The following is an 18624-nucleotide window of genomic DNA, read 5'->3' on the forward strand; positions in this document are numbered from 1 at the left end:
AAAGCCTCTTTCCCTTTGAAAGCTGGGAAGGGAGAGATGGGAGGCGACTGCCTGAGAGCAGGGACAGAAATGACACAGGCACAAAGCCCAGCGCGGCAAACCCCAGGCCTCCCTCCCAAAACACGCTTATCTCCCCATCAGCCCAACAGAACTACCTGCCTGTGGCAAAGATGGTATTAAACAAACCAACCCAAACAAACCCCAGACGTGATTCCGTGTGGAAGACTTAAAATACACGTGTGGTTTTCAATGTACAGAAACTGTGGTTTAGTTCAGAGGCTAAAAGCGGGTTCCCGAGTCCCTGGGGTCAGCAGGGAAGTGTCCATCGCCCCAAGTTCCTCTTCCACCAGGTTGGGCGGCTTCTGAGATGAAGGGAATCACATCCCTGCCTGGATTTAAGAAGTGATGCTCGGGCAGGAGCTGCTGGCAGACAAGGGTTTTTTCCTCCCGCTCTGGATTTAAGGTCTGTTTAAAAGGCTGGGAACACCGAGAGCTGGACCCATGGCATAAATCAGCCCTGGGGTTCACAGGGTGAGTGGACGGCACTGGCAACAAGTGTGCTGGCTGCCGAGTCCTCACGGAGGCTTCTCCTGCTCCATCCATCAGCCAGAGACCTGAGAAGATGGAAAGAGAATTAATCCCATGTAGCACCTCCCTGTCACCACCGGCGAGACAGCGAGGGGGACCTGAGCCAGGCTGGGGGGACACCAAGTGCCCGGCTCCATCCCGGGCACATCCAGCGGGATGGAGAGCCCAGGAAGGGATGAGACAGTGAATGCACAGAGGCAGGAGGGAGGTAAGAAACGGGATGGGGGGAGGAAGTGGAGCAAAGCAAGGAGAGAAGGAGGAGAAGAAAGGGAAGGAGAAGCGGCGGCGGGGGGAGAGGGAAGGAGCAGGCGCGCGCGTGCCCATCTGGGCGATGCATCACATTGAAATTGTCCCGCATTAAAAATTCACCAGCCAGTGAATTTTCAAGGGATTTGTAGTAATTAGATGACAAAATGCTGGCAAATCTCAGGCTTGCCAAAGATGTTACTCAGGGGTCAAAGACTCGACACTTTTGGCTGGGTAATTTGTAAGTGTCAATCACACTCAGCCATCAGAGAGAAAGGAGAGATCTAAGGGCTGAATCCTAACGAAGTCCAAGGCTCCTGCCTGCCGTGGCCCCCGCCGCCCCCTCCCACTGCCACACGGGGCTCCAGACCCCCAGCTGAAACACGAGAGTGGGGTGATCTGCTTTTTTTAGTTCTAAAATTAAAAAAAGAAACTTCTTAGTTTTCATTTTTCAGCCCAAATCACTGGCGGGAGGAGCTCCTGCTCCGGTTTGCAGCTACCTGGATGTGCCTGTCCCATTTATCCTGCTGGGGGGGTAGAATGAACTGTGACACCCCCCCCCTCGGTGTGATGCCTCTGCAGCCCTGTATCAGTTTGTCTGACACGTGGTTAAAATTGCTCCTGGGACAGTCCATCCTCCTGTTTCCCAGGGCTTGCTCAGCCCAGGCTGACACACTGGGCTGAATTCATCTGAAGATGAAATTAAAACAGCTCCTGTCTGCAATCTGCCTGTTTCTACCTCCCCATCGAGTGTCATGGAGCCTCTAGAGCCACCAGCAGCCCCACATGGGTTGTCTCTGCCTGCCTTGGCTCTGCTGAAATAACCTGGGTTAATTTAGACCCCAGCAGGATGCTCCCAGCCCTGGGATGGGGGAGCAGCTGGAGGGGTGTCCCGCTTTGGGTTGAGCCCACGGTGGCAGCTTGTCCCTCACACCCACCTGGAATCTGGGGGAGAAAAGAAATTAAAAGGATTTCTACTTCATCAGCTTAGAAACCAGACCACAAAATGCAAAATTAAAGCTTTACCCAGAACACCAGGAGAGATCCCTGGCCCTGCCAGGCATGAAGGCTCTGGCAGGGCTCAAGGCTCAGCAGGAGGGATGAGCCTGAGGTTAAGCCTGGGCTTTGCTGCCAGGTTTTTGGGGCAGGGTGGTCTCTGAAAGGGAATGGAATGGCTGTCCAGAGCCCGAACTCTCGTGAAGAGATTCTTGCCTTTTGTGGTCTGATTTCTAAGCTGATGAAGCAGAAAACCTTTGGATGGACTGAGGGCAGCACCCAAGCACTTCTCCAGCCCCACCAGCACCAGCAGGATGACTGCAAACACAGGCTACACTTCAGTCCAAAGAAGATTTTAGGTCACTGAACGTGGGAGAGGCAGGAGCACACATTTCTCTCCATCTCTTGTGGCTTATAAAGCTGTCCTCATTACACCTGCTAAATCCCACCTACGGTTTTGGGCCATGAGGGATGGTTTGAGCTGCAGGGAAAGGACAGGGAGGCTCCAGCCATCAGCTCTAAGGTGCTGCAGCTGCTGGGACATCAACAGCATCTGTCAGACCCCAAGGAAAAACACTGCACACCCCAAACCCACTCTCCAATACACTTAAATAAGCCAAGTCACAGGGAAAAAACCCCTAAAGGTTTGTTTGCTCCGTGCCTCCCAGAGGGCTAAATTTTGTGAGTGTCCTCAGTCCAGTGGCACAGGGAAGGGAGAGGTGGGGAAGGGGAGCAGAAGGGCAGGAGGGAAATCACCTTTGGTCAGAGCTGCTGTGGTTTATTGGAATCCATAGCCACTCCTTGCTGTGGGACAGCAGGACTGTGCTGTCTGGTAACAGAACCAAGTGGTGCTCTCCAGCCATTGTGCTGCCCTATATAAGGGAGCTGAGGGGACTGTAAACGTGGCTGTAGGTTCCTCCTCAATTTAAAAAGTCATTTAGCAGCTGCAAAACACTGCCTGGTAGCAGCCAGCCCTCAGAGGGGCAGCCTTCCTCCAACTACTCAGCAGCTGCACCTCCAGCTTCTACCCAACCTATTTAAATAGCCTGAACCAGTCTGCAGAGAGGCTTTTCCATGTTTTTCTTTATCTTCACTTGATCTAGCATCACCTTAAGAAGCTGCTAGAGGAATATTTGTTGGGAAGCAGCAGGGAAGGACTCTGTGACTTCCCAAGTGCCCATCTCTGCTGCTCTGTCTGGTATTGGGCATTTGAGAGCTGTTCTCTGTGAGCAGGAGGTGCCTGTGGGGTACCATCTCCTCCCTGTCAGAGCCTGTTGCCAGCAGATGAAGACCCACAGGCCACCTCACTGCACCTGAATGCAGCTCCCACCACTGCCTCATTAGCTCTCACAGGAGAAAATTAACCACCAGCAAAGCAAAACCCAAATTTTAGTTGCATGAACACGAAGAAAACCTTTTTTGCCCCCAGATCACCTCTCCTGACTCATGCTGCAGACCTCCCTACTACTGTCCTACTCTCATTCCCCTTGTCCCAGCAGCTTTGCTAAGCCCTGAGCTGGGGATGTCACATGTGGGGATGTGGTGACACTGCCTTCATACCCTCCCTGCCCACACACTCACGCTCAGCAGCCCAGCGCGGTCCTGGGGCTGGGAGAGAGAGCCAAGCCTAATTACACAGCGCTAATTATGGACTGTGGAACGTAGGGATCCTGCTCCTGCATGCCTGAGCCTGGCCACAGCTGCCCCACAGCAGGGGAGGTGGGATACCATCCCTTCTCCAGGGTCCTTCTCCCCACTCCCGCGCTGGCACCGCTTCCCGCGTTTCACCGATTCAGGTCACACCGCGCACACAGCGCCTCAGCCAACTCTGCTCATGTTCTCTCTGCCTCTCTTCCTAGCTCCAGTTTGGGGTGAAAGCTTCCCTTATTAGCCAATTTGGATACCTATTTACTGTGAATTACTGAGCCTGATTATTATTCATGAATGGCGAAGTCTGAAATCTCAAGCCCGGCCATGCGATTTCTCTCCCTCTCCAATGCATATATTTAGGGAAAACAGGAGGCAGCGTGTCTCAGTCACACGGAGCCATGCTCTGGAGAAAGGAGAACTGCATGCTGCCTCCTCGTTCTCCTGCTGTGTTTCCTGGGGAGGAAGGTGGTGGTGGAAGCTGGAGGTGGTGGTGGAAGCTGGAGGTGGTGGTGTCGAGCACTGGCCATGGTGTGACCCAGGGTAAGGTCCAGGTGTGTTGCAGTATCAAGGAGGAGCTCGTGCTCCCCAAATCTCCCTCCAGCATCTCAGTAACAGCCTTTGCAAATGGAGAAACTGAGGCAGCGAGGGAAGGTCTCTGTGGGAGAGCTTTGCTCCACCAGCAGCAGCTTGCCTTTATAGAATCACAGAATCACTGAGGTTGGAAAAGACCTCCAAGATCATCGAGTCCAACCTTTGACCAAACACCACCTTGTCACCCAGCCCAGAGCACTGAGTGCTTCGTCCAGTCATTCCTTGAACACCCCCAGGGATGGGGAGCCCCTTCCAGTGCCTGACCACCAAATTCTTCCTGATGTGCAACCTGAACCTCCCCTGGCACAGCTCCTCAGGCCATTTCTTTTTGTCCTATCACTTATTTGCCTGGGAGAAGAGACCCCCACCTCACCACAACCTCCTGTCAGGTAGCTGTGGAGAGCAAAAAGGTCTCCCCTGACCACACTGCTTCTTCCCTCTCAAAGGAGTAGCCACCAAAGCACTGTTTGTTTCCCAAGCCTAAACCCTTCCAGCGTGTTCCCTGCCACATCTTGCTCAAGACAACTGCAAACATGCACAGACACCACACTCACTGCCTCTGTGAGCAGGCAAGAAAAGCTGGTAAAGTTGCTGGGGAGAAGGGGATGGCTGTTGACAAACAGGCTGAGAAAATGCTGGAGATTCCAGAGTTCCTGGCTGGAAAACAGCAGGCATGACACAGGGGGATGCAAGCCTGTGCAGCCCTGGCAAAGGGCTGGTGAATGGCATCTCCAGTGTTTTCTGCAAGGAGACAGCCTTGCTTGGCCCTTCAGCACTTCCCAGAGCTCCACTCCGGGGAGGACACCCAGGAGAAAGACTTTGCAAAGGCAAGATGGGACTAGAGGGATGAGAAGAGCTGAAATTTGTGACCTGTAGGCAGGAGCAGTGCAATGGTGATGAAAAGAAACCACCAAGAGCTCACAGAGCAGGATGCTCCCTGCCTGCTCTGACTCTCCTGCCCCCTCCTCCCGTGGAACAGGGAGAAAAAACACCACAGATCGTGGTCAGGAGTTTTCCAAAGGCAGGGAGTCACTTTGAGCAATCAAAGAGGGCACTGTGGCACAGCCTGGCTCAGCAGAGACATGCTGTCTCAGCCCTGCAAGCAGAGGGGCTGGCAGTGCCCAGCAAAGCCAGGCCCCTTGGATATCCTCTCTGCCTTGCCTTGCCTGCTGTCCCTGTAAGTAGATAACAGCCCACACAGGCCTCTGGCAACAGGCAGCAATGAAGGAGAGCTGGTTCTACATTAAAACCAGTTAACCCTCTCATTCAGTAAAAAGGCTGCATTTGAATAATATCCTAATCCAATTCCAGAGCTGGCCCTGGGGAAGGGGATATGGAGAGTGCCTGGGGAACAGCCACAGCTGTCACAGCTCCTGCTGTTGTCCAGCTCGCTGGGGTCTCACCCTGGATGAAGATGTCACAGCCTGCCAGAAGCCCACCAGCTCCAACCTGGGATCTGCAGACCCCATGGGGACACTGCATCGTATCCCAGGGTCCCAGAAGACAGGACTGAGTGTAAACTACTGGTTTCAGCTCTCCAATGGGAAGAGCATGTGCTGAGCACGATCCCAGAGAGACTCCCTGACCCCATCTTAGGGTGGCTGCACCCCAGCTCTTGTCTGCAGAGCAAGGGGTGATGATGGGCTTGGAGCTGCTCATCCCCTCTGCCATTAGCACAGCCTGGGTAAACACACCCATCCCAAAAAGGACACCCAGAGCAGGTGAACATCCCCAAGTGGCCAGCTCTCCCCAGGGAGCACAGGGCAGCCGAGGGGTGACCGGCACACACGGTGACACCGACCCTGGGGTGCCAAGAGCCCGGAAAGCGAGGGGACCAGGGCTACAGCCCCTCACAGCCTCATTACAACAATCAGTGTGCAATCATTTGGTACAGATACAACCTTTCTGAATAACAGTTATTGCTGAAAGAAACTATTATCCCTCCCAAAGAAAACAAGTGCATTGTGACGGTGTTGAGCCGGAGAAGCCTGGTCGAGGTTAAGGACCAGTGGGAGGCTGTTTCTCAGCTTTAACTACGTGGACAGTTAAGAGAGTTTGTATTATTTTATCATTATGATTGTTCCAGATCAGAGGAAAAAAAAAAAACCCAGGCAGCGGGGAGTGATGAATTTCCTGCAGACCTACTTAGGCAATCATTTTAATTCAGGGTAATTAGCAGGTATATGCTCGTTTTCCCAAAATTCCCGGTAAACCCGCTGTAATTTTAGGGGTGCCATGTGTGGGATTCTCAATACGTAACAAAGAAGTCTTTGCTGGTGGAGCAGGAATTAACTCAAACAGTTCTTCAGAGCTGTGATCAGCACTTTCATAATTAATGTCCAGGCACATATATATCTGTATACACATACACAGCCCCCCTCCGCTCACATCAAACAGATTTCCTTGATACCAAATTGCCTGAAAAATTAACCAGTGTCAAACTGCTCAACAAGATAAGTATCATTAAGGGAAAAAGAAAATCTTCATTACGATTGAAGGTACGGGGGAAAAAAAAAAAAAGAAACCCTCATGAATGTTTTCCAGCCCGTTTCCAGCCCGGGAAATAACATGTTTTAAAACATATCAAAGGGTTAAATTAATTTTCATTAAAATTTAAATTTGAGAAGGCTCCCTCTCTTCTTTCCTCCCTCCTCCCCCTTTGAACGTTTGACTGGCAACCATTTCATATTTCAATCTCGGCAGAACAAATTGAATTAGATGTTGAAACCAAACTCTGCTCTGTTCTCTAAAGCCTACATGCTCTGCTTGCGCTAATCCTTTTCGTCGCCGCTGCAGACCTCAGAGACACTCAGCAAGAAACCTGCCCTGCCACAAAAGACAATGAAGGGAAAGAGAGGAAAAAAAAAGAAAAAACAAACAAAAAAAAAAAAACCAAAAAAACCCAAACCTCAAAAAAATCAGGAAAAAACCCCCCCAGGAAAATCCAAGCCCAACCTGCAACACTGCAAAGCTTCGCTTAAATCATGTGCTGGGTGATACACGTGCCTGGAAGGGACCCTGCCTGGCTCCTCTATCCCCTGTGCTGGCTGTTGGCTGCTGGTTGGTCCTTCACACCCAGGATGTAAAAACATCCCTGCTAAATTTAAATCTAATTTAGCTAAGGGGAAAGTTTCCCTGCAGTGATCACCCAGTGCAGAGCTGCTGGGACTGGTGATGGTCAGGAGGCAAAGGCAGTGGGGAGACGCAGAGGGAGTGGGGATGGGAATGTCACTCATCATTGCTAAGCAAAAAAAAAGGGGGGGAAAAACATGTCACCACTGCAGGTGACACACTGACACCTCCTTTGACAGCCCTGCTTCTACACCTGTACCTCAGTTTACCCACCTGCAAAGGGCAGGGCGGATGCACTAGAGCTGCCATAAGGGCTGAGGGTTTTACACTGCAGCTCTGCAGGGATCTCAAAGGGGTATCCCTGAATTTTGTGGGAATCTGTCCCCTGAGCCAGCACCCCCAGGCCTCAACAGCAGGAATGTCTGGAGTTGGGGTCTGGGAAGCCCCTCAGTGGCAGTAGCAGGGCTCTGGAACTGCAGCACAACTTGGGGGACCAGCACGGGGTGTCACAGCTCTGGTCACTGAGCAAGAGTGCTCAGCCTCCTCCTGGGACTGCAGGAAGAGCCAGGGAGCCTCAAGCCCACCAGTGCCAACCCCCAGGCCCCGTGGGAGGATGGGTTTTGGGAGAAAAACTGGCAAGGTCACATTTGTGCCCCAGAAGAACTGGGACAGGACACATCTGTGAGCACAGGGCTTGCCTGGCCTCTGAGCAACACTGCATGTCCTTCCCCTCCTCAATCCCTCCCCAGCTCCACACTCGGGCTGGAGAAGGTGTTAACAGCAGGTACACCTGGAGGGATCCTTAAATCAGAGCTGCTCCGAGGGGACAAACATTATCTGGAAGGCCCAGCACTTCCTGCAGAGGCACTGCACGAAGCAGGCAGTTGTTTAACCCAACCTGGATTATTCCCGTGGTCACCTAAGCACCTTCCCTTTCATCAGGAGGGCCCCGGGGCTGTGCTCGTGCCCAGTGCCAGTGGCAGCCCCGGGAAGGCACGTGGGTTAATGGGTTATTGGTTGGCTCCAGTGGGTTAATGGGGTTATTGGTTGGCTCCAGGGCCAGATGGGCCCGCGGTTCAGGCAGCCAGCGGTGGTGTGAGCTGAACAAAAGTCTGGTAATAAGTAAGGTTATGAGCACCCCACTGCTTGGTGTATTGGGCACCACCTCGCAGCAACAGGCAGAGATTGCTGAGAGGAAAACAGCCTCTCTGGCAGTAATGTGCATCTAACACACACACACACAGAGTGAGGTGCATCTCACATACACACACACACACACACACACACACACACACAGTGATGTGCATCTCACACACAGAGTGATGTGCATCTCACATACACACACACACAGAGTGATGTGCATCACACACAGAGAGTGATGTGCATCTCACATACACACACACACACACACACACACACAGAGTGATGTGCATCTCACACACACACACACAGTGATGTGCATCTCACACACAGAGTGATGTGCATCACACACAGAGAGTGATGTGCATCTCACATACACACACACACACACAGACAGAGTGAGGTGCATCTCACACACACACACAGTGATGTGCATCTCTCACACACACACATACACAGTGATGTGCATCTCACACACACACACACACACAGACAGATTGATGTGCATCACACACATATACACAGTGATGTGCATCTCACATACACACACACACACACACAGAGTGATGTGCATCACACACACACACACACACACACAGAGTGATGTGCATCTCACACACACAGTGATGTGCATCTCACACACACACAGACACAGAGTGATGTGCATCTCACACACACATAGACACAGAGTGATGTGCATCTCACACACACACACACACAGACAGTGATGTGCATCTCTCACACACACAGAGTGATGTGCATCTCTCTCACACACACACACACAGAGTGATGTGTATCACACACAAACAGACACCTGCGAGTGTGGGGCGGCTTCCCGGGGTGGATACACAGAGAACAGCCCCTGCTCCCACTCAGCACACAGGTCTGACAGCACCCCACAAACCAGGAGACCCCTGGGCTGCTTAGGTGAGATTTAGGAACAGGAGTCATTTCTGAGGCTGGAAAAACAGGAGTTGGACATGGTAAAATCATTCCCTCTGTGGTGTTGAGCAAACACAGTGCTGCTGGAGGAGACACCACAGGGACTTTGTCCCCAGCATGGGGGATTTGTCAGCCCAGTGCCCCAAGCCACCTCCCTGTGGGTACATTGCCAACATGATGCACTTCTCTCTGTTGGCCCTGCATGAGTTTCTCAGCCCAGGATGAGGTTTCCCCATAGTGGAGGTGGGCAGCCAGTCCATCAGTGGATGGGAAAAGGGGAACAGGGTGCAGCTCAAAGGGACCTAGGAGCCCTCCTGGTGTTCTCCAGACGCTGTGGTCGGTGAACAGGTTTCCTACCAGCAATCCAGGGTCTCCACCATGGTCACAAACACAGGCAAAGCAGATCCATGAGCCTGTCTCAGCTCTCTTGAACCTACCCAGGGTGTGCTCGGTGGTCTCAAAAGGAGGTGGGGGGCTGGCAGGACTGCACATTTAATTCTGGTTCCCTCCTGCCAACCTCTGCCACCTCACACTCTGCAGCCTCAAGATGTCCAAGAAGACACATGCCAAGGAAGAGTAATGTCAGCCAGGACTGGAGACAGCATGAACCAGCCCTTGGGGAGCAGGGTGCCCTTGGAGGGAGCGAACCAGGAAAGTCCTGGGTGATAGCAGGAAAAAGGCCTTTGCCAAACCCTCTGTTTCAAGGTGGCAGCTGCAGGTTGGTTTCCAAACAGGCATTTTTATTTCTTGGCAGCCCATCTGTTCTCCCCCAGCCACAGGGAGGGCCAATTCATGCCTCGACAGCGATTTCTGCTGCAGCAGCAATTCTGCTGCCTTCCCTTGTAGGGAAGCAAACACACAAGGGAGCACACAGGGACACATGCAGTGTGTGCACTCACTTCTACATGGAGCCTAACCCCAGCCCAAATCTGGGCTGTACCCCCTGAGACCATGGCCACGAGTCTGTGGGGTGACAGGGAGGAGGGGCAGAGGGTAGGACCCCTGCTTGGAGGCTGCTGAGCCTTTGCAGTTCCACCTTCTCCTCTGCCTGGCACTGACAACCCTGTGGCAGCCCAAGACATTCTGACCTTTAGGGCCAGCTGTGCCCCACTGCCCTGGTACCCACCTCACCAGACACCAGGCAGCTGTTACATGTCCTCATCTTTGTTGTTCTCCTCCTCTTCCAGGTGCTCCAGGATTTCATTCAAAACTTCTGATCGTTTTTTCTTCTTTGGGGAGTCTGTCCAGGCCCAGGTGGCAGCGAAACAGGGAAGAAGAAAAGCAAAAATTGCAACCTGGACTCACACACAGCTCACCTCCAGCTCATTTACCTGGGAGGGCATGAGGGGGCTGGAGGTAGCAGGATACCTCCAGTCCTCTCATCCCCCTTCCAGGTGAAGCCCCTCAACTATCACGTCCTTCTCCTCCCCAGCCAGGTCCTGGCAGGGCACCATGGCTGGAGCTGTGACTCTCTACCTTCCACCTGTGCTTTAGTTCACAGGCTTTGCTGAAAGCAAACAGCCCCAGCAGCCCAACAGGCTCAGAGGTGATGCCAACCCCTCCTGTTCACCCCAATTCACCCATCTCTTGTGCAAAAGTGACCCAGGCACCACCAACCAACACAGACCCACCAACATCCTCGCTGAGACCACACAATTCCTATAGCCCAGTCCACATCTCTCACCTGGCTCTGCCCAGACAGCTGGGGCAAGGATGTCCCTGCTTTGCTTCTCCTGCCCCACACTCACAGCACTGCCCTGTGACCCCCTGGCTCCCCAGACTCCCGTGGGGTGCAGCACCGTGTATCCCTCCCCATGGATGCTACAGCCAGCCCTGGGGGCTGCCAGCACCTGAGTGAACATCCCAACCCCACTTTGGGGTGACAGAGCCATTTAGTCCCTGTTCTGAGGCCAACACCCCCCTCTCTGGTGGGCAAGAAATGCCCTCCTGGCAGGAGCCACAGCACAGCCCCCTCTCCCCCCTCTCACTCCCCAGCCAGCGGCTCTCACTTGCGAGCAGCACATGGAGAACAGCTGTTTAAATCCTGCTTTCAGACATCAAAAGCCTCGCTGGGTTTCTCAAACAAACAAACATACCATAGGACTAAAGAAAAGGTGTAAAATAAATAAATGGAACAAGCTGTGCATTTTCTTTTAGTATTACAGCTGCTGCGGGAGATAAACAACAAGTAAATGTCACAAAACATCAATACAGAAGAAATTAACCTGACAAAAGCTCACATCCCCCCCCCTCCACCTCCCCCCAACTCCCAACAATTTTGCATTTCTGGAGTTCCCATCTAATGATTTTATTTTTCAATTAATTCTTTGACAGGGAGCCAGAATCTGCCTCCCTTCCCCCTGGGGGCTGTGGGGACAGGCTGGGGACAGAGGTGCTGATGGACCCCGCTCCCCTCCCAGCACCCACCCTGCTGAGCTCAGGGGAGCCAAGAGGGACCACAAGGTGCCACCCCCAAGACCCTCCAGCAGCTCTTCCCAGTTCAATCACCCAAAGGCACAAGGGATAACCCACCCTGGAGAAAGGTGCCAGCTCAGCAGTTCTCCCTTGCCTTTACTCTGCCCTCATGCTTGAAAACAGCATCAACCGTGGCCTCAGCTCCCAAATCCATTGCAGGGAAGTGTGTCCTGCACCTGCCACCCTGTCCCCAGCAGACCCTGAAGTGTCCCATGCAGAAAGCCTGCATGGAAGCAATGATGGGGGTTGCATGGAGGAGAGGACGTGGGATGCTGGATTCAAAGGGAGCATCCCTAAGCAGAGTGCTGGACCCACAGGACCTGCAGTGGCACGGGCTGGGGGCTGGCAGGGCAAATGCCCCCCCACTGCATCCTCCAGATTCACCAGCTCGGCCACGGGGAGCACCGGGAACATTCTCCCATCGTGTAACAGGGAGGAAAACGGGACAACAAAAACCCAGGAGGGTGGGGAAGCGAATTGGTTCAACTTCCGTTCTGCTGCTCCAAGCTGGTTAAGGTTTGCCCGCTAACGATCCCATTTGCTTCCTTTAAACAATAGGCAAAGCCGGCGGGGGTGGGCCGAGAGGGGGATTACCACGGGATTAGAACGTGGCAGGGTTGCGGATGCCACGCTAATCCTGCAGGGTTTTACTCTCCGGCTACGGCATGTGTTTGCATTAGTTACAGATGCTCTCTTAAAAAAATTCTAAAAGAAAAAAAAAAATGGAGAAGAAGAAGAAGAAAGGAGAAAAAAGGGAGGCCAAACGGCTGGGAGGTGAGGGAAAAGGAGCAGCCTGGAGGGCTGTGGCCAAAGGAGGAGCAACCCGAAAGGTGATGGGGACAGGGAAGACTTTTCCCACCCCGCCAGGGAGGATCAGGTCCAGAGTGGAACATGCCTTCCCTTGCAAACCCCCAACTTCCAGTAAACAACTGTAAATAACAAGGATGAGCCGCAGTGGGGCTCCTCTGCTTTACACCCACCCACAGCCTCTGCTGAGCAGGGCCCTCGCTGGAAACACTCACAACTGCAACCCCCTCCTCACTCACCCTCCCCTCCTTCCACCCCGTCCTTCCCATAAAAAAAAAGAAAAATAAAAATCCCCCACAAGTCATTCCTTCCCTTTCTCGCGTCTCGCGCAAAATTCCCCATCTGTCAATTTAATTCTTTGATCGATGGGAAAGAGCAGGAAAAAACGGCCCAGCACAGCTGGCTTCCCAAGTTAGCCCTGGCAGGATACCGGCGGCCCCGCTGGAGCCGGCTGAGTGTGATGTTTGTGAAGCGCAGAGAACACAAGTCAATAGTAATTTAGCTGGATTGGGAGCAAGTACCTTCCCTGCACGGACTGCGGGCTCCCGGGAGAGCGGGATCGCCGCCTCCCCTCGCAAACCTGCCCCCAGCAAGGCTTGCCAGGCTGGAGCTGCAGCAGCAACCTGGGCAAGCAGGGGGGAAAAGGGGGCTTGAGCTGCTGGCAGACCTTTGGTGGGCTGTGGTTATACGGTTGTGGGGCTCTGGATGCGACCCTGGAATGTTGCTTCCTGTGCAGGGCACGGATCCAGATCTGCCTCTCACCCCAGGGCTGGTAATTCAGCTGCAGGGCAGGGGGGTCCCTTTGTCACTGTTTGGGTGGTGGTTTCAAGGACACCAGTGATCCTTGTTTTCCTTGTTTCCCACTCAGGAGCCAAGATGCTGTGGGTGGCAGGGTTTGTTATCCCTCGCTGCCCTGATGTAGCACCTGCCACAACCCTGCTTCAGGTTATGAGCTGGATTATAAACCCCAAGGACAGCTGTTGGCCAACCTTTCCCTGGCTTCTCCTTACCAAGTTAGAGTGGATAAGTTTATCCACAGCAGCACCAAATCCTCCCCTGTCACTGGCCCAGCTCTCAGGCTCTCTGCACACCTTGCAGCAGTGGGTCCCCCCAAATTACGAGTGGGGTGCAATTAAAGCTCAAAGTGGCTTTTTGTTTACTAATATAAGATGCTCCTGCCTCAGGGTGAAAAGAAGGTGCTCTCAGAAATGAGTAAAAAGATTCAAAGCTCTTACAGACTGTTCTTGGGGGGCCAGGAGAGCCAGTGTGGAGTGCAGTGCTGCAGTCCCAGGCATCAGAGCTCAGCTGTGGCTTCACTCCTGACAGCATTACTGAAACCACCTCTGGCAGTCAGTGACCACTTCTGAGGTCCTCACTTTCTCGTGGAACATTACAAAGCCTCAGAACAAGCCATAAAGAATGACCTGAAAACTACACAAAATGGGAAGGAAGCCTATTCCATTTTATTGCATCTATTAGACCTATTGAAAAGATGGCTCAGAAGTAGCTTGATTGCCATGGCAAACGCCTGCATGGAAAAAAGATTTGGGAGCCCAGACCTCTCTTTAACTTAACAAATAACAGCAGAGACCTGGAACTGGAAGCCAAATCTCTGTAAATGGTGTCTAGAAATTAGGTGCATAATTGTAGCAGAGAGCAGTCAGTGGTAGGACACGTCTCTCACAGCCCAGGTCTGGACTTGGAAATACTCCAGAATGTTTCCTTGCTAAGACAAAGGTGATGGGGATGACACTGGAGCTGCTGGATAAGGGGTTTTGGCTGCTGCTACTCAAGACACCTGTAAGATCAGGGTGGCTCAGTCCTTTGTCCTGTGACCTCCTCTGGCATGTGCAAAGTCCTTGGTATGCTCCCTGGTTGCTTTTCTATGGAATAACCAGGAAAAAGCCAGGAGCAACAGAGGTGACATGTCACCCTGTACCCATGGCAAAGCAAGCCAACACAGCTGGATACAAATGGCAAGAGCAGCTTCTCCAACACCAAGGGTGGCTTGTGGTGTTGGAGGTCTCCAGGTCCAAAAGGATCAGAGAAAACCTGCAGAGAAAGGAAAAAAACAAAGGCTCCCCCATGAGACAGCAATGCTCAACCCTGCAAAGAAGTTCAGGGCAGAAAGCAAGGAATAAGCTGAGATGGACAGTGGGATAAGGTCTATCTCATCTACTACACTGTGCCTTTACATGGCATCTGCCTCCACATCCTGCTTCCCAGGCACTGCTGGCTGGGCTTGGCTTGGAGAGCAACTTGAAGACAGCAGCAGTGGTTACTTTTGGGGACAAAGACCAGCTGAGGACACAAGGGACTTCAGTCTTGACTGTTTCCTGAACCTTGAAGACTCTAAATTATCTTTTCTTTCCCATTATCAGCTCAGTCTCTTCCTACCTGGAGGTAAGAGACCAGATGGGCCTGGCCACTGCAGCCTGCAAAGCTGTGAAAAGACCCTCACAAGTCACCCACACTGAGGTGGGAGGGAAAAACTCAGGGGGACATCCATGAGCAGCACAGGGATGTCTGAGCTGCTCCTGGGGAGAGGAGAGTAGGGGAAATGGGTATGAGAAGGAAGAAGCGAGTTTGGTTTCTGGTTGACAGCACCTGGTCTGTTATCACCAGTGCAATGAGATGTGTGGTCTCAGCCCAGCTGAGTGGTGGCTGCAGGGGCAGGGAGGATGCAAGGCAGGGCAGGAATGCTGTGTGTGCTCCCTGTGGGAAAACCAGCCTCCAGCTACAGCGGGCAGGAAAGGTGAAGGAGCATCCCCATGGGGGCTGCAGGCAGGGTGGTGGCTGCTGTTTTCCCCTCTTTATCACTATCACACTCTGCACCCCCACAGCAAGAGGGACAGGGTGCAGCTCCCCCCCCCACCTCGGAGCCACCGGGCATCGCTGCCAGAAACCCCCTCGAAATCAGGAAAGGACACTTTCCAAGGAAATAAAATCCCACTTGTGACCCTCCAGCCTGCCAGGGCGGTGTGGAGAGGCTGAGACCTGGTCCCAGGCACCGGCCAGTGCCCGCTGTGTGCCCCAGCCTGGCTTTGTTACGGAGATCTGCTCCTGTAGGTCCCTCTGCTGCAGGATTAGCTGTGGAGGACGTGCCTGTGCACCAGCCAGGGCTGGAGTCATTGGATGTTATTGCTCTCCCCTCGAGACTGGAGCACAGCAGTGGCTGCTGCTTCCATCCCATTCCCCGTCCCTAAAGATGGGGAGTGATAACCTGGCTCCTGCTTTTCAGTCGAGCCCCTGGGGCCACTTCAGCTCCGAGGCTGCATTCCCCTTGGGATGTGAAAATGCTCTTCCTGCTGCTCACCCAGTCTCCAGCTCGGTGAGGAAGAGCCCAGAGAAGGAGGCTGGAGCAAAAGGCAGACAGAAACCTGGGGGAGGTGACAGAGCTCACAGGCAGCAGCCAGCATCTGCTGTGAGTTTGCAACGACCCCAAATCCAAGACTATTTAATTCCCCCTGGGCTGAATAGAGGAGAAAGGAGGGAAGGTGATGCTGAAGATAAAACTGGGTGCATGAAACATCACATCTGCTGCCTTCTCCACCCAGGTGGAGACTCATGTTACTGTGAGTAAGCACGATGTGTCCCCCCTCCAGCACTGGGTTCTGGGTGGGCACATCCAACCCCCAGCTGTGCCCACCCTCCCTGCTGCCTCCTGCACATCCAGGCTCTTACACGTGCCTGGATACCATTGTGCTCTTTTCAGTTACCTCTTTGGCACCACGTGAGAGAACAGCCTCTGGATCCCAGCACTTTGCTCCACATCTCTCTGGTTTTACCCACCCTCAGCCCTTCCAGCACCAACCTGCAACTTCCCCAGCCTGGAATAACCAGCCCTGCACACACAATTTCAGGAACACGTGGCCAGACCCTGCTGGAGTCAGGCTCACTAAATAACCGAGGCGTGCTGCTCTTCCATCACCAGGGATTGTGATGTGCAGCCCCACAACTGCTCCTGCCAACCCCCCGGGCCATGGGCATGTGGTGATGGAGAGGGGAGGCTGGGAGGGGATGCAGGAGGAAGCACATTGATCTCCAGCTTAGCCCTCCAGCCCAGGGGAGCCCTTCCTACATAAATATTTGCCAAGCAATGCATTTGTGCCTGTCGATGGCTGTCAATAGGAGCCTGCAGTGCTGTCATCTGCAGGGCTGCCATTCTCAACCTGATCCAAACAGCCCTCTCTGCATCTCAACCCATGGTCAAATTATTGGTCCTTTTTAATCTGTGTGCTGCATGCACAGAGCCTATCCCCACCTCTGGAGCACCCTGGGGTGCCAGGGGATGGAGCAAAGGCACCGTGGTGGCAGGTGGCATTGAGGTGCCTCGGCAGTGCCAGCACACAGAGAGTTAAGCAGCTCACACACACAGAGCTGTCAGACAAAGCCCTGGCCTGGCTGCCTCCCGCTTCCCCCTGCATCCTCAGGCTCCAGCATCTACCTGCCAGCTCCAACACGCCAGCAGCAGTAGGGAAAGGGCTGGCGTGGACCAGCAGCGTGTGCCAGATGGGCTGGTGCCAGCCAGGCTGCAGGGACAGGCCAGAAGGATGCTGTGTGTTACCGTGGAAATGGTCGGCTGTTTTCCGTCTCAGGGCCTCCAGCGTCTCCTCCGTGTCTGCCCACTCCAGGACCAGCCTCCGGCCGTACAAATGTGTGCTGTGGCACAGGGCGTTGAAGGCTTTCTGCAGAATTCAGATGAGAAGAAATAAAAATTACAAGAGAAAATAAGAACAGGCTCACATAAGGGAAAGCAAAGACGTCCCTCCCTCCGCCCCGAAGCTAAAAGGCCACCAGAGAACATCCTGCTCTGAGCGCTTTGCTCTGACGGGGCAGGATTCATCTCCATCAGTGGCTTTGACTGGATCATTTATCTTCTACATACTTGCAGCAGAGCAAATACCCACTGCCATTCCCTCAGGCTGCTGCTCATGGGAACAGGCTGAAATCCAGCACAGGGAGCAGCTCAAGGATGGGACCACACCTGAGCCGGGAAAGCTGCAGCCTGGAAAGGCTGTCGAGCCTTGGGGAAGCACATGGGGGGTCAGCAACAAACCAGGGCCTTCATGGGACACCTCGTGACTCTCTACCACCCTGTTCTCTGCTGGCACACAGGAAAGCACGGCTCAGTGTGAGCAGAGAGGTTCCTTTCTGCTCAGGGGCAACAAGTTTGAAAGCTGCCTTCCTCTCACCAACCATCTTGTGATATTGGCCGTAGTGGCAGCAAACAGGGCAGAGCAGAAGCCATTGGAGAAGTCCTCTGCTCTTTCTGCCTATGGTGGTTTGTTATGTCATAGAAATCCAGAGGCCTCCTCATTGTTAGATCCTGATTAATAACATCCATATAGCTCTTGGTGATGTGGAATACAAGTCTGCCGGCCAGCACAGAGCTCAGATGGCTTTTTATGCCTGAAGGCAACAAGCAGAGACACTCAGAAAACAGCAACTCCATCCAGGGAAGTTTGGCCTTGTCCTTATTTCCCACAGACTTTCAAGGAAATTCAGGACTGAGTAAGGTAGGGCCCATAATGCAAATACACAGACATGTTGGTCAAGTATTTTCATACCCAGGCACAAAGTACTCCACAGTAACGTGACACATGGCTGGGCACAGGGGGAGAGAAATGCCCCAAATGCTCTTTTAAGGGCCCCAGCTAAGGCTGGGATTAGCTCTGCAAACTCATATCCTTGGAAAAAATACGGCAGTTATAGGACCACAGAAAGACATCCTGCAGTCCAACAGGGACCTGTCCTCTCATCTGGAGGCCCTCAAAACAGCACCAAAGCTGTCCTGGAGAAGCCCAGACCTCTCCTCCGAGCCATTTGCTAAGTGGCAACTTTGAACCACTATAGTTGTCCCCAAATGCCACATGTCTGGGCAGAGGGGCTTCTCCTGCAAGAGGCTTTGCTGCCCACAACTGCTCCTCAGCAGCCAGGACCCTCTTTGAGCCGCTGGGTTATGAAACTCAAAAACCTCCCCACTTCCAGTGACCAGCACTCAGTAACCTGCATTTCCCCCTCCTTCTGAATCCCTTTCTCACTTGCTATAAAAAAGAGAGATGAGGAGCACCAGCACCACCAGCTCCACAGCATGGCTGAGATTCCCACTGTCCA

The 18624-nt window shown here is 53.2% G+C and overlaps 1 protein-coding gene across 3 annotated transcripts in view; it reads right to left on the minus strand.

Annotated features, from left to right (window-relative positions):
* Positions 1 to 243: 243 nt before the first annotated feature.
* The window catches only part of RBM19 (RNA binding motif protein 19), a 64420-nt gene continuing 46039 nt past the window's right edge, over positions 244 to 18624 (minus strand). For 2 of the 3 annotated variants that reach the window (XM_018081988.3, XM_018081986.3), the window contains exons 22-24: positions 17075 to 17195; positions 10352 to 10465; positions 244 to 614 (exon numbers count right to left, since the gene is read on the minus strand). In XM_018081988.3, coding sequence (XP_017937477.2) covers positions 10374 to 10465; positions 17075 to 17195 — 213 coding nt within the window. In that variant the 3' untranslated portion in view covers positions 244 to 614; positions 10352 to 10373. The remainder of the gene's footprint in view (positions 615 to 10351; positions 10466 to 17074; positions 17196 to 18624) is intronic. The other variant, XM_018081987.3, reaches the window with a different exon arrangement.

The sequence above is a fragment of the Manacus vitellinus genome, unplaced genomic scaffold (assembly GCF_001715985.3).
Source record: "Manacus vitellinus isolate BGI_N305 unplaced genomic scaffold, ASM171598v3 scaffold_58_pilon, whole genome shotgun sequence".
In the NCBI taxonomy this organism is placed as follows: domain Eukaryota; kingdom Metazoa; phylum Chordata; class Aves; order Passeriformes; family Pipridae; genus Manacus; species Manacus vitellinus.